The sequence below is a fragment of the Candida tropicalis genome, assembly GCF_000006335.3.
Source record: "Candida tropicalis MYA-3404 genomic scaffold supercont3.8, whole genome shotgun sequence".
NCBI classification, from domain to species: domain Eukaryota; kingdom Fungi; phylum Ascomycota; class Pichiomycetes; order Serinales; family Debaryomycetaceae; genus Candida; species Candida tropicalis.
In genome coordinates, this window is record NW_003020060.1 from 201,609 (window position 1) to 216,548 (window position 14,940).

At 33.4% G+C, this 14,940-nt stretch overlaps 5 protein-coding genes across 5 annotated transcripts; 2 read left to right on the forward strand and 3 right to left on the reverse strand. All coding sequences in view use genetic code 12, as the record gives it.

Moving 5' to 3' along the window:
* Positions 1-3,077: 3,077 nt before the first annotated feature.
* TAC1 (Tac1p) lies at positions 3,078-5,909 on the reverse strand (the record flags this gene model as incomplete). Its single annotated transcript, XM_002550963.1, has 1 exon — positions 3,078-5,909. The coding sequence occupies one exon, from the start codon at positions 5,907-5,909 to the stop codon at positions 3,078-3,080; it is 2,832 nt and encodes a 943-aa protein (XP_002551009.1).
* A 1,134-nt stretch (positions 5,910-7,043) lies between these two features.
* On the reverse strand, positions 7,044-9,761 carry ZNC1 (Znc1p; the record flags this gene model as incomplete). The annotated part of the gene is made up of 1 exon (XM_002550964.1): positions 7,044-9,761. The coding sequence occupies one exon, from the start codon at positions 9,759-9,761 to the stop codon at positions 7,044-7,046; it is 2,718 nt and encodes a 905-aa protein (XP_002551010.1).
* A 371-nt stretch (positions 9,762-10,132) lies between these two features.
* CTRG_05309 (peptide alpha-N-acetyltransferase complex A subunit) lies at positions 10,133-12,445 on the forward strand (the record flags this gene model as incomplete). Its single annotated transcript, XM_002550965.1, has 1 exon — positions 10,133-12,445. The coding sequence occupies one exon, from the start codon at positions 10,133-10,135 to the stop codon at positions 12,443-12,445; it is 2,313 nt and encodes a 770-aa protein (XP_002551011.1).
* Positions 12,446-12,506: 61 nt separating this feature from the next.
* Positions 12,507-13,136, reverse strand: CTRG_05310 (uncharacterized protein; the record flags this gene model as incomplete). Its single annotated transcript, XM_002550966.1, has 1 exon — positions 12,507-13,136. One exon carries the CDS (start codon positions 13,134-13,136, stop codon positions 12,507-12,509), a length of 630 nt encoding a protein of 209 aa, XP_002551012.1.
* A 177-nt stretch (positions 13,137-13,313) lies between these two features.
* Positions 13,314-13,916, forward strand: CTRG_05311 (uncharacterized protein; the record flags this gene model as incomplete). Its single annotated transcript, XM_002550967.1, has 1 exon — positions 13,314-13,916. The coding sequence occupies one exon, from the start codon at positions 13,314-13,316 to the stop codon at positions 13,914-13,916; it is 603 nt and encodes a 200-aa protein (XP_002551013.1).
* Positions 13,917-14,940: the final 1,024 nt, after the last annotated feature.

The following is a 14,940-nucleotide window of genomic DNA, read 5'->3' on the forward strand; positions in this document are numbered from 1 at the left end:
AGGTACAAGAGAGAAACATAGCAATGCCCAATTCATTACCTAATGACTTCAATGATACACTGATTTTGTCTTATATATATATCACGTAACGGCAAGACAACTCCTTGATCCCATTCCATTACAGTAGAATTCGTGAATGGTCTGCTTCTTCCCGATGGAATAGAAAAATCCATGGTTGATTCCATGTGGCTTTTTGGAAAAGTGTGAATTGTCATTTGTGTTGTCTCGCCGTTTAATTGTTTATGTAATCTTGCTTATAATTATTTATGACAAACAATTTTTCTTGTTTCTTTTATCATTGTGCAAAAAAAAAAAAAAAAAAAAATTTCAAACTCGTTAATACATTCCACGGGAGCAATTGTGAAACAGAATTGAGATATTCTCTTTAACTTTATTGCACATATATATATACATATATACAGATATGTACAGATATATATAAAGATATCAAGCGCAAAAACACTGATTTCTCGGAATATTATTCAGCAATAAATTTTGAATAGACAAAACTAACCCTCTCCCCCAAAAAAGAAACGTACCAACTGTTTCTACTATCAAATGAACCAATTTCCTTTGTATACGCCCATTTAATTTTGGTAATTTTCTCCCCACTTGAGTATCATTGATTTTCCACTAAGTTTACATCTTTTCATATTATCAATTTTCCTAATTTCCTATATTTCCATTTCCATTTCCTTTGCTTGTATATACTTAACATACACTGCTTTGTGGCTTCATGTACCTCTAAAATTTAAGGTCAAACTGAAGAAAAAAAAATTAAAGGAGTTGATTTTTTTTTTCATTTCGATTCGATTCGAGAGTTTTAGGTTCACCAAAGGGAGTTCGGAAAACCTCAAATTTTAATGAACCTAGCAGTTGTTCTTGTGTTGTCCATAATTATCTTCGATCATCTTCGGGTCGGAATAAAAAATAGGCGAAATCTTGAAAACATGTTCCTAAATCAAAACAAATACACAATTTATAATGAAAAAAAAATATAAAACTTTAGTTCCAGTCTTGATCTTCGTGGTACCCATATTCGCTAATACTTCCTTTGACCTCCTATATCCCCCCTATAAACTTGTTCTAATGGTGAGGAAAGTAACCCTGGTCAAAAATATAACAGAAAAAGAAAAAAAAAAGTGAAACAAAATATTTCTATCTAGAAGGTTTACCCTATTGATAAATTGCATGCATTGTGTTAGTAGATAGATATCCGACTAACCCTTGTTCTTTATAATTATACAACGTGATAAGATTGCATGATTCTTCCATGCACTTGTAATAAAAAAAAAAGAAAATGATTAGAATATTTCCCAGGTAAGTGTTTATTCAGGAAGGTTTCTAGAAATGAATCAATGGTATTTCCATAACAATTGTCTCACAGGACATCATAAATCACCAATAACAAAGAGGAGATGAACCGAAATTGTGGGAAAAGAAATGATTGTAATATGTAGCACGGAAAAAGAAACAAGCAGATATGAAAAGTTAAAGTTGCTTAATCGTTATAAAAATAAATAAATCTTAATGAAAAAAAAAAAAAAAAAAAAAAAAATCAGAAAAATCCCAATCTCCCAAATTCATCTCTATTGCTGAAACGCAACTTTACTTAATGATATTGTGTTCCGTAGAGGTTTTCTTTAAAAAAAAGCTAATTTTGTTGACCATACACACTGACTATCATTCATTGGCTACAGCCCCTCTTTCCTTTGAAGAATGTTCAAGTATGAGAGTTTGTTTTGGAGGAGGATTTCGGAACACTGTTCAGAAAGTAAACATTTCAAACAACATATAACCAGAATAACTTTCAGTTATAATAATTTTTTTATTTTGTTTTTTGGGTGGGGGTTCTAACTTTTTAAGTTTCCATGACAATTTCATGCATATATATTTTTGAAGAAAAGAATACAAAATTTTTAAAGAGTTCGTAACCATAAGTCGAAAACCTATTGTTAATCAAAAACACATGAAGCAAGTACATGAATATTCAATCAAAATCGTAAAAAATGGCATGAATTACCGAAAGGATTTCACATTTCCAAACAAATAACTGCATGAATATTTCATTACACCCCTTTTTCTGTTGTCTATTTTTTTACACATTGATATGCATATGGTGTTTTATTTTGTTTAAGATTTCATAACCGAATTGAATGAATACAATTATCATTATTTTTTTTTTTTTCATATTTAATGATTTTTGCATTACATGAAGTTCGTTTACTCTTGCCATGTTTTTTTGCAACTTGTTAAGCTTTGTGACACTTATCTCAACTGTGTCAGAGATGTGAAATTTTCCCTTCTTCTGCCTTTTTTTTATTGTTTCACTTTTTTTTACTCTTTGTGATGACTGTATGTGTGTCTGGGTGTTATTTTAATAATAGTTTTTGATATTACGAAATGAATTTATTTTTGCTTTTATTGTTCAAGTTATCATTTAAATTTCATTCAAAAAGACATGTCCACTGACTTTTAGTTCTCCTGGGAATAAGATTTAGTTAGATTATTTCGTTTCTTATAAATTAGTTTAAAAAAACGAAACGTAAGAACAGAAAATGAAAAAAACCTGATTCAATAAGGTAGTGCTCAAAAATTAACCCATAATGTATGTTTCATGAAGGATATCGAATCCCTTAACTACGAGATCTACACTTTTCAGAGACACATACACATCCAGACATAGGAACACACATATATGTGACATGTTCCAGAACTCCAATTAGAAGAAAACTAAAATGGACTAAACAAAAAGGGCTGGGGAAAACAGAAAGAGAAGCATAGAAGGGGCAGTACATTATAAAAGACGAAGTAAGAAAATACAAAAAAAAAAAAAGGAAAAACATTATGCGGCAGGGATGATCATGAAATATCGTCTATAGTTGCAAAATATTTTACATCCATACATATACGAATCTCCGACACAAACATTGAGCCTTGCGTATACGGATCTCGGGACAAAAAAAAGAATTATAATCAATGAAAAAAATATATCCCGAACCCAACCAACACAATATCCATACCAAATGCAATTATGACCTGGTTTTCATTTTTATTTTTATTTTTCATGCCTTTGATTATACACCAAGATTATTATCAAAGAAAAAGTTCGGTAAATTATCAAATTGCCCAAACGGTAACGACGATGCATCGCCACCCACATATTCATTTAGAAAATCATAACCGTTGGAAATGGGTATACCTCCATTCGGAGTTGATGCATGTTGCAAATTAACACCATTATTTGGACTATTACTACTTCCTGTAACACTACCAGAACTTCCATTTGTGACTCCATTTACATCATTATTAATAATATTTGACAAAGAAGGATTATAACTAGGAGATTTGGCACTATATGCTGATGCATTTCTTGGACTAGCACCAGTTCTTTTGTTGGTATACTCATCACCAGAACTACCAAATGGCGACGCACCAACTACCTGCATCATTCGCGAAGTGAATTCTTGATGATTCTGGAAAATTTCAGGAAACTTTGTCTCGGCTTCTTTCAAATAATCTTTCAAAATTTGATTGTTGTCCAAAATTGAAATACCAGTTTGAGTTTCAAACACTTTAATAACTATCCTTAACATCAATCTAATAATTAATTCTATCGACAATGCCTTATTTGTATATATGACTGTCTTCTTGTTGATGAACAGATCACTATGTTTCCATTCATTGGAACAACTGAAATAAGATAAAGCAATATCAATCAACAAGTATAAATCTCGTTGCGATTCTGCTAATGATGGATGATTCAAAATAGCAGCTGATAATACAAGAAATGCTGCAACAGGAAAATAAAGTGCCCAATTGAAGAAAATCGCCGTTGCTGATGATCTATCCCACAGTTTGACAAGCAAAAGAATGGTTCTTGCCGAGTCTAATGAAAGATTTCTATATTGTAAAATTCTATCATCTAATAATGAATCTTTGGTACTAATCATAAATGGATATCTATTAATAATCATCAAATGACAGAAAAATGAAAGCTTGAATGACAAAATTGTCTCTTTTCTTGAAATAGAATTGTCTGTGTCAGAAACTTGGAATCTCAAATCATTATGAAATCTTGGTTTGATTGCCTCTGCTGAATGAGCTGCCAACTGCATCATTTCTTGATTCAATTTTTCCAAAGTATTTGATATTTCATTGAAGCTTTTTTTCTGAGCTGATGCAACAAAAAGTTCGTGATACGAGTTTGACCTAATTTTAGACAACAACAAAACACTGAAATGAAAATACATCGGATTATTGATGTACCCTCCATATTGGATCTGTCGCAATATGCCTAAACTCATTGACGATTGTTCTGTGGTTGATCTTAATACATCATCGACAATCGATTGAAATACCGAAGTCAATGCCGAAGATTGTGGTGCTTCAGCAGCAGTTAGTTTGAAATACTGCAACAAATCTTCATCACTATTCGTAGTAACATCACTTGAGTTAATCATTGGCGGTTTACCTGACTTGAAACAAAACTCAATATCAAAGAAATAACAGAACCACCATACTCTTCTTCTCCTTTCTTGTTCCTTCAATGGTTTATTTAAATAGGATTCTGCACGATGTAATCCAAGGTCTTGTGCAAATCGAATGGCAACCGCTATTGGAGAACTATTAAGAAAACTTGTCAACCAATTAGACTCTATGCAAATAATCAACAACAACAAGGCTTCAATTGTTTCAATACCTTCACTAACTACTGATACACGTTGGTAATAATAAATTGCATTATCAAATAATTTTTCCTGCAACTCTGTCAACATTTTTCTGCTATAACCATCTAATAATGCACCAGCTGGAGAATACTCATTGGGGAATTTTTTAGGATCATAATTAAACAAACCATCTTCTGTATTGCAAGTCAATGCTATAAGTAAAACACAAGTCATAGATAATAATTCTGGTAACCTGTATCTTCGCCTTTTTCGGGCATCCGTTTCTTTTAAATTCTTAAAATAACTAGTAAACAATTCTCTCATCCAAGACTCCTCTACAATTGTATTCACAATTGATGTTTCTTCATAATACAAATTAACCAATCCCATGACCAACTTCTCATCCAAAGGGAATGGAGTCTCCATCAACCTTCTTTTTTGGTGTCTATCAACAACAGGAGGATCCACCCATTTTAAAATATACGGTTTCATCTCCGAGAAAAATACAAGTGGTAAGTTTCTTATGGGTGTTAGATATTCCACTCCATATTCTCCTAAAGCACGTTCCATCCATGCTAAAGAATCCCTTGAGAAAATACAAGCTATTGAATGAGTACCCACAAACTCGTCCCAATTTCTTAAATTTACTAAATCATTAAAATCTTTCTTGGGATTTTGTAAATCTGATGGTGTTGTTGTGTGATCTCGAATTTCAGGTTCTTCATCTTCCGTAATATTTTGTTCTCCATTACTTTGAGAAGTTAGCTTCCCCAGAAGTTTCTCCATAACTGACATCATTCTCAGAATAGAATTTTCTATTGAGCTTAGTCTAGATTCAATATCACCAGTTGAATGACTCTTAGATTTGGATTTAGACTTTGTTGTGGGTTTATCTTTTGGTTTTAATTCATTATTGTCGCCATTACTACTTGTAACAGATATTACATCATCTTTTTTGTTAGATATCAGAGTTTCCTTCTTATCTTTGACAATTTTTGATTTCTTCATAGGACGTTCAGTATAATGACAACTTGATTCATTTTTAGTTTGAACACAATTTGCACAAGGAAATGTCCCGTTACATTTTATCTTTTTCCTTCGACATGTATCACAAGCAACTCGAATTCTTTTTCTCGTTGTATCATTTGGATCATTTCCTGTTAATTCGATTTGATTGGAATAATTTTCAGAATATGACTCACTACAAGAATCACCCATAGTAGTTTCTTCAAATGACATTTCTATTATAAATCAATTCCTAATGAATAATCCCAAATTAAAATGACATAAAAAATTTTTTTTTAAAAAAAGCCCCAAATGATTAGAGAAATTCAATGTCGTATTTAAAGGTGAGAAGTAGAAAAATAGAAAGTATGGCAAGTCCAGAAGCAAATAAATAAATAAAATAAAAAAAAAAAATCTAACTGTGAAAAGGAAATTTGCTCCGCGTCAAATCTGCACGACTTCCCTTATTTCCGTATTGAATCATATGGATCTAAAAAATCTTAAACTACTGTTATAATTATTATTGAATGAAGGGATATTAATTTTATATAAGCATCTTTAATAAATAAAATATTTAGAGGTATTTTACACCGACTACAAGTGTCTATTATTCCCTCCCGTCATGTAGTCCATATGAATATCCAATGATCATTTTGTTGGACAAGTTTGACCTGAAAAATTTTGCACTTTTATTTGGCTTAGTGATATGCATTCAAAGTTTATAGACCTGATTTTTGTTTAGTCTTTTTGTCAGAAGATTAATTCTTATTCTAATATTAATACTACCTTTTACATTATAGAGATGCAACATTTTTTATGTGTCAATTACAGTCCTGATATAATAAGAGAGGAAAATTGACATGTGAAGCACTTTCAATTGTCAGAATTCATCAGAACATATCTTTTTTCCCACATATTTTAAATCACTAGCTAAACCAACCTTAATTAATCAGCGTCAGCTATTTGCGTGTTTTGCTTTTTTTTTAAGTTCCATTCCGTTTGATGTTCAATGATTTCAATTTTCAAACTTGCGGGATTAGTTTTCCCTAATGTGATAAAAAACCCAACTATGTTTAGAAACAATTTCGTTCTGCAATAGAATATATACATTGAAAACATCACACACAAATATTTATATACCTAAAAGAAAACTTATGTCACATCTGAATCTTACATCTATGAACGCCATTTTGCGCCATATTTTGAATCGTTACATAACGGCCGATGCGAGGCTATGCTTGATCAATTTAACTTTCGGAACGGATAATTAACTTTGGGTACACCGGATATTTTTTCACGGATAAAAGTGTCACTCATCGGGGCTCTCCGACGGGTAACTCGCCCCCAAGAAAATAACGTATACCCGCTCTATGCACCCTGCAGCTCACTATATCCATTTGAATTATTGGTACTAGCATTATCAAACACATTAGGAAACTCATTCAACTCATTGAAGAACATGTTGCTAAGTGCATCATCTGTAAGAATGGACTCAAAATTCACATTATTGAATAGATCATAGTTCCCATTCATCAACATCATATTCTCATTATTAAAATTAAATCCAGGTGTCGTTGTCACTGGTGATCTAGACACCCCATGTGCATCCAAATGGTCAACCATCGTGGCACTGCTTGGTGCACTATATTTGCCTCCTTCACTATTTGAATATTTCTGACTCGTTACTGGGGATGAACCACTACTGTAAGTACGGCCCGGGCTCTCTGGAATTAAACTGATCATTTTATCTTCTCCATTAATGAACACTTCTGGAAACAAAGTGAATAATGATGAGATGTGATTTTGTAAACCAGGCACTTTTTCGTATAAATTTATACCTGCTTGCTTATCCATAGAATCAATAAGAACACGCAACAAGAGCCTTGATAAAAGATCGTAGATGGCTCTCTTTGTATCCATTCTTTCGGACATACCATTCAGTGTGAAAAACGCAATTGTTGCCTCACATATTAGAATTGAATCATCTAAACTACTGGCCGTTGTTGGGAGAACCAAACAATTACCAAGTAAACTGCAGAATGCAGCCATTGGATAGAACAATATTGTTGAATACAATCGATTTGGGATATGGAACGATTGGATATCTTTCGCAACCTCCAACATTCTTCTGGCTCCACTAAGAGAAAAGTTCCCATAATTGACCAATCCTTCATCTTGGATTTCAAAATTCTTTACAAAAGGAACTCTATTCACAGCCAATAAATGGGCAAAATACGACATCTTGATTTGAACCACGTAGTAATTATAAAGCGACTGATTACATGAAAATGGATTCTCGTCATATCGTGCACCACCTTCTATCTTGCTGATTGGTGCTGTTTCAGGAAGCATAAGTTTGTTCATAATTTTCAAATCATCATTGATTTCATTAACAAAAGTTAATAACCCTTGAACATTTATACTGGATGGTAATTTGGAGTAGATCTTTCTATATGCTTTGGCTTTTATTCTTGACAACATCAAAAGAAAATAAGCAAAATAGTAATGCGGACCATGAATTCGACTATTTGCAGCAATTTCATTAGCGTTCTTCAAATAACTATTGTCGAAAAACAACGTGGTTGGAATTGAAATAAAACTTTCTTCATCAAGCTCTGTCAATGTAGTCACATCGTCCATATTAATTAACATAGGCTTACCGCTTCGGTATGTTATATCAACACCAAGATACTCACAGAACCACCACAATTTTCTCTTTGTGCAAGAATCAATTTCATTATCCCTCACTAGCGAATCCACTCTATGAATACCAATTTCTTTAGCATACCTGATCAAAATACTAGCAATGGTGTAGTTGATATGAAAATCAGTAACATAGACGATATCAACGTACAATGTAAGCAAGGACAATGCAATCACTGATCTAACCCCTTCACATACACGAGAGACCTTATCGTAACATTCCATTGCATTATCAAACAAGCGGTTAAGCATATCATTCTGTAAATAAATGATGGATTTAGATGATAAATTTGGGTATAGTAGACTTTCGATTTCGTCCCCAGCTGGAATATTTGCTAGGCATAAAACAACAGAAATATTCATAATCAACAAGTCACTGTATGTAATAGCATTGATTATTGTTTCATCGTTCCTGCTCACACCAAGATAATATCTCTGGAACAATTCACGTATGGTAGAAACTTCACACAAGAACGGAGCAAGTGACAATTGGTTATAATACTTGTCAAGAATCTCAAATATTAACAGTTTTTCATCGAGGCTAAAGTATATTTTCTTGTCAATTACAACAGGTCCTTCTTTATTTAACAAAGTGGTTGATTTTTGAACCGCATCATTCAATGCCAAAGGTACATGTTTCAATGGAGCAAAAATATCATTCATATTTGTAGAACTGCTGTTCAGAATTCTAGCCTTTAACCATTCAATGGATCTCGCCGATATCGAATAAAATAAAGCATGAGAACCAAAATATTGAAGTAAACGTCGCTTAATATTTGCAGTTGTTATACAACCATTTTCAGCTGGCGCCATCACATCCTTTAATTGTTTTGGATCTGTCACTTGTCTATCGATCATGAGCCCATTCTCGCTTTCATCACTATCGCGGTCATTATGGTATTCATCATTTTCATGATAATTATCCTCCTCCTCCTTATCATCATCATCATCGTCGTCATCTTGTCCACTGGAATCTTCTGAATTATTTTGTCCTTCTTTAAGTTCTGCATCAGCCACGGTATTCAATTCTTTGGCAAATGCGACTTGTTCTGAGGGTCCCAACCTGGATATTAACTTGCCCAACAAATTTTCAAGTGACCCTATTCTACTAGTCAATTGCTGAATATTTGCATTATTATCATTTATTTGCTTCTTCTTTCGAACCGATCCATTAGTGGTGGTTTTACGTTCTCTTCTCTTTCTTTCCTTGGGCACATATGTATAAGCACATTCTCTGCCTCTATCAATACATTTCGAACAAGGTTGCTCTCCGTTACATTTTGACTTCCGTTTACGGCAATAGTCACAGGCTACTTTGGTGCGAATTCTCCTTTCACCGTCCTGTGTAAACTCAGGATTGAATGGTTCACTGGATTCCATCATTTGAAATTATCAAATCAAATATAAATTAATGGGTGGCAGTTACACAACCGACAACAAACCAAATTCAAGAAAGAAAGAAAAAAAAGACAGTTTGTACTCCTTGTTTATGTTGTCTTAATCATTTAAAGTGAGGGCAAAAAAAAAAATGAAGAACCCAGTCCCTCTTTCTATACTTGTCACAATGAGGAGCAGCAGCGAATTCAACTGAAAAATAAAATATGGAAATCATTAAATAGTCGTGCACGTTTGTCATATTTCTATGCCGTAGAAAAATTTTCTTTTTGTTCTTTTGGGAAGTATGATTAGATTCCGAAAAATCTCTCTATCAACTTTTCAAATCTACAAACCAACCACTAGTAGCAATAAAACAAATGGTGAACAAAAAGGGAAGTCCAATTTTCACTTCCAAAGAAGACAGCAACTTTAGAGAGGCATTGTCATTGTACGATTCTAAGCAGTACAAGAAAGCCCTTAAACTAGTTGATGCTACTTTGAAAAAGAATTCAAACCATGCTGAATCCTTGGCTTTGAAAGGTTGTATTATCTTCCACACCAATGGAAACAAAGACGATGCAAAGTCTTATATTGATAGAGCAGCTGCTAAAGACCCAACCAATTTCTTGGTTGACCATTTGATCGGGTTGTACTATAGAGCTAATGAGGACTACTTGGAAGCATCAAAATGGTTATCTGCTGCCATGGAAAATGGATCTACCAACAAGGCTATTTTAAGAGATTTGTCATTCATGCAAGTCCAAAACAGAGACTATAAAAATTTGAAGGATAGCAGACAACAATATTTGGAGCATGCCCCTGGTTACAGAGCCAATTGGACCGGTCTTGCTGTTGCCCATCATTTGAACAAGGACTATAACTCTGCCGTGGGAACTTTGACCAAAATTGAGGATATCATTAAAGAACATTTGACTGAAAGTGATATGTATGAACACAATGAATGTGTCTTGTACAAAAATCAATTGATTTCGGAACTGGGTAACTTTGCCAAAGCATTGGAGGTATTGGAACAAGATAAAGATAGCATTAGAGATCGTTTGTCTTATTTGGAATACAAGGCCAAATATTTGTTACTTTTGGGCCAAAAGAAAGAAGCATCATTAGTTTATCGTGAATTGTTGAAGAGAAATCCAGATAATCATTCTTACTACAATTTATTGGAAACTGCATTGGAAACAACTAATAAATCTCCAGAAATTAGATTCAAGTTGTACCAAAAATTGAGCAAATTCTACCCTCGTTCAGATCCACCAAAGTTTTTGCCATTAACTTTCTTGCCATCTGATAGCGTTTTATTTGAAAAGGCTGCCCGTGACTATATCATCCCTCAATTATTACGTGGTGTTCCTGCTACCTTTGTCAATGTTAAACCATTGTACCAGAACGCAAAGAAATTAGATGTTATTGAATCAATTGTTTTGGACTTTTACGAAAACGACGTGCCAAAATTAACCAATCCAACAATAAAAGTCTGGACTAACTATTATCTTGCCCAACATTACTTGCGTAAGAATGATTTGCCACAAGCATTAGCACATATTGATTCTGCCATCAAACATTCTCCTACTTTAGTTGAATTGTATATTGTTAAAGCCAGAATTATTAAACACCAAGGAGATTTGGTCAAAGCTAGTGAAGTCATGAACGAAGGTCGATTATTAGATTTGCAAGATCGTTTTATCAATTCCAAGGCTACCAAGTATTTGTTGCGTGCCAATAAAGTTGATGAAGCAATTGATTGTATTTCATTGTTTACCAAGTTGGATGAGGAGGCCATCAATGGTTGTAAAGATTTGCACACAATGCAAGTCAACTGGGTTATGGTTGAATCAGCTGAAGCATATGCCAGAATTTATCACGACTATCAAAAACAATTGGCTAATGCAGAAGATAACGAAGAACTTGCTGAAAATGTTGAAATTTACAGAGGTTTAGCCTTGAAGAGATTCCATGCTGTAGTTAAGAATTTTGATATTTTCTACAATGATCAATACGATTTCCATTCCTATTGTTTGAGACGTGGTACACCAAGAGATTATATTGATACTTTGAAATGGGAAGACAAAATCCATTCCACACCAATTTTCACCAGAGCTTTGAAGGGGTTGTCTGATTTGTATTTTGAAATTTATGAAGAACAAAAGAAGCATGCCACAGAAAATGGAGAAGATGGTGATATCAAACAAAAGAAACATAACAGCATCAATGCTAATAAAAAGCAAAAGAAACAAAGAGCACAAATGAACAAGAAAAGATCCGGATTTGCCAACAAAGTTGAGAGTGAAAAGGATGATGCTGATCCATTTGGTCTTAAATTGTACAGCGACTTGACCGAAAAGGATATTTTAGAAGCATTATTTGAACTATTTAAGCCTTTGATTGAAGAAGGAAAGAACTTGAGGTTGACTTGGGAAGTATTATTTAGAGTGTACTTATTGCAAGGAAAATATGTTTTGGCATTACAAGCAATCAAGAATTTGGAGAAGGTGTTAAACAGAGATGGTTCAAAGAAATTGAAAGCTATTGGTGAGAAAGTTGTTGCTTTGTCCAACACTGCCAAGCAAGATACCAATGCAAACCCTGCGATTATCAAAGTCGTAGAGAAAGGTTTACAAGCTGCATTTCCAGATTTCGAGAAAGATGGATTTATTGAACTTTATAATCAATAGAGAAAATGTATAATATGCTTTTTTTTTAAAAAAAAGTGCTTTCATTTGTAATATTAGAACGTTAATTGTTTATCCATGTATCCACCTGGCTTCTGGCGACATTGCCAGCCAAATTTAATGTTTGTCGACCCAATGGGAAATAACTAACGGCATACCATATTGCAGCAAGCAACTGAATAGCTGCAAATAATATTGATAATAATGTACTTTTTAATGCAACACTTGATACGATTGTCAATATAATACTGGCGCCAAACCCAATTGTAAATATAATTCTTGTACCCAGAAATAAATGTACCATATAAGCTTGAAAACCTTGCAATACACCAAAACTCACAAGGAATAAAATGGATCCAATTGACCAAAGCAAGGCAAATTTTCTAGGTTTTAATGACAAGACTGGGAATAAGAATATACAGATTAAATAGCAACAAACTGAACCAGCAAAACATAAGGCAAAAATTAACATTCTATCCCATCTCAGTAATTCAAACATTCCTGGGTCAGAAGTAACATAATTTTCATCATCTTCCAAATAAACTGATTGTGATCTAAATGGGTTCAATTTTTGCAATTTAGCAGAAAAAGAATTGGTATTTTCCGGTTGAGTTACCGGTGGTGGTAATGGAGCACCATCGGAATTTTGACCCAATGGTGTATATTTATTCTTGAATGAAGTGAAGAAACTCATGGGTTGTTTGAATCAGTAAAGAAGAAAAGAAGGTTTGTATGGATTATTTTTCTGTCCTTCTACTTTGCGCCTCTGAATATTAAAGCAAGTCTTAGACAGCCCAAAAAAAAGTGTATGAAAAAAAAAAAAGAACACATGAGCAGGTGATAATAAAACAAGCCTGCAATTAATAGAACCATGTCTACCGCTGCTGTTATCAATGTTTCCGATGAGAAGAAATTCATTGACACATACCTAGAATTAATGAAATTATCTAAAAATGAACCATTAGATAAGTTCAACTCAACACAAGATTACAACAAGTTGGAATCTTTAGGTCCAAGTTTACCGAAATTCACTTACAAATTCCCTACTCCAGAAGGCAAAAGTGAACAAGTATCCACTGTTACTTTAAAGTTTAAATCTATTAAACCTCCATATAAATTCCTGACTGAATTGAGTGAAATCCCATCTAACTATACTATATATAAAGTTAAAGTCAAGTTGATTCAAACAGTGGATATATTAAAGGGACTTACACCAGCTGATTTGAAATTATTGGTTAAATCAAAAGTTGTACAAGATTCAGCAGTTGTTTCTACATTAGACGATACATCGTTCAATTGTATGGTTTCTGCACCAAAGGTTGTCAAACAAGAAGAGAAGGAAATTGATCCAGAAACATCAACAATTGTTTCTCCTACAATTTCTTGGGATAAGATATATGATATTATATTACAAGATGTCAAAGACGACACCAAAGCTAAACAAATCCTTGATAAATTCAAATCAACTATTTAGAAAGTTTGCTTTTTCTCTAATTTTGTATACTTTTGTATCAACAATTCATTCAATGAATGTCCTCTTGGTCTTCCTACTCTCTTTTCATATGAATAATATGATAATACACCAATACCAATACCAACAAGTGGATCAATCCATCTGGAGATCAAATATGGATATTGCATTTGAGTCTGTAGTTTTAAGATTATTCCGTTGGGGAGTTTAAATAATGGAGAATGACAGCAGAAAAAGGAAAGAAGGAAACCAAAATAGAAAATATTTGTGTGACTTGCTTCGCTCCACTCCACTCGCAGGTCGGTTTGTTGATCGGGTCTCTTCCTGGACTGGGCGAGCAAAGTTAGTTAGTGAGTGAGTTTATTGCGTGTAAATTTAAATTTTCTGTTGTTGGTAGTGTTAGTGTCAACAAAAAAAAAACACCGAACATAACAGAACAGAATAAAAAGTTTAAAACTACCAAAAAGAAGCAAAAAAAAAAATTCTCGATCTCGAAAATTAGTGGGAGTAGTTTGAAGAAGAGAGAAAAAAAAAAAGTCGTGGTGAAAAATTTTCTTTTAGTTCCCACTCCATAGACAAATTAAATAAGATAATTACAAATGTCAAGTCAACAACGTTCATTTAACAGAGGTCCACGTAGCTGTTACAAATGTGGTCAAGTCGGTCACATTGCTGCTGCCTGTGAACAAACCGAAAGACTCTGTTACAACTGTCACCAATCTGGACATGAATCAAATGACTGTCCAGAACCAAAATCTAAAAACACTGGTGTTAATTGTTTCAAATGTGGTGGTCCAAACCATTATGCCCGTGACTGTAAGAGCTCCGGTGATGCTAAAACTTGTTACACCTGTGGTAAAGTTGGCCATATTGCTAGAGATTGTTCTTCTTCATCTTAATTGTGTTATATAGCCCTATAATTTTAGTTTTATCTTTTTTTTTTCTCCAACGAATAAAAAAAATATATTTTCATTTTTAGCGAAATTTGTTTGTATTTATATTACCTATAATGTCATAACCACTATAC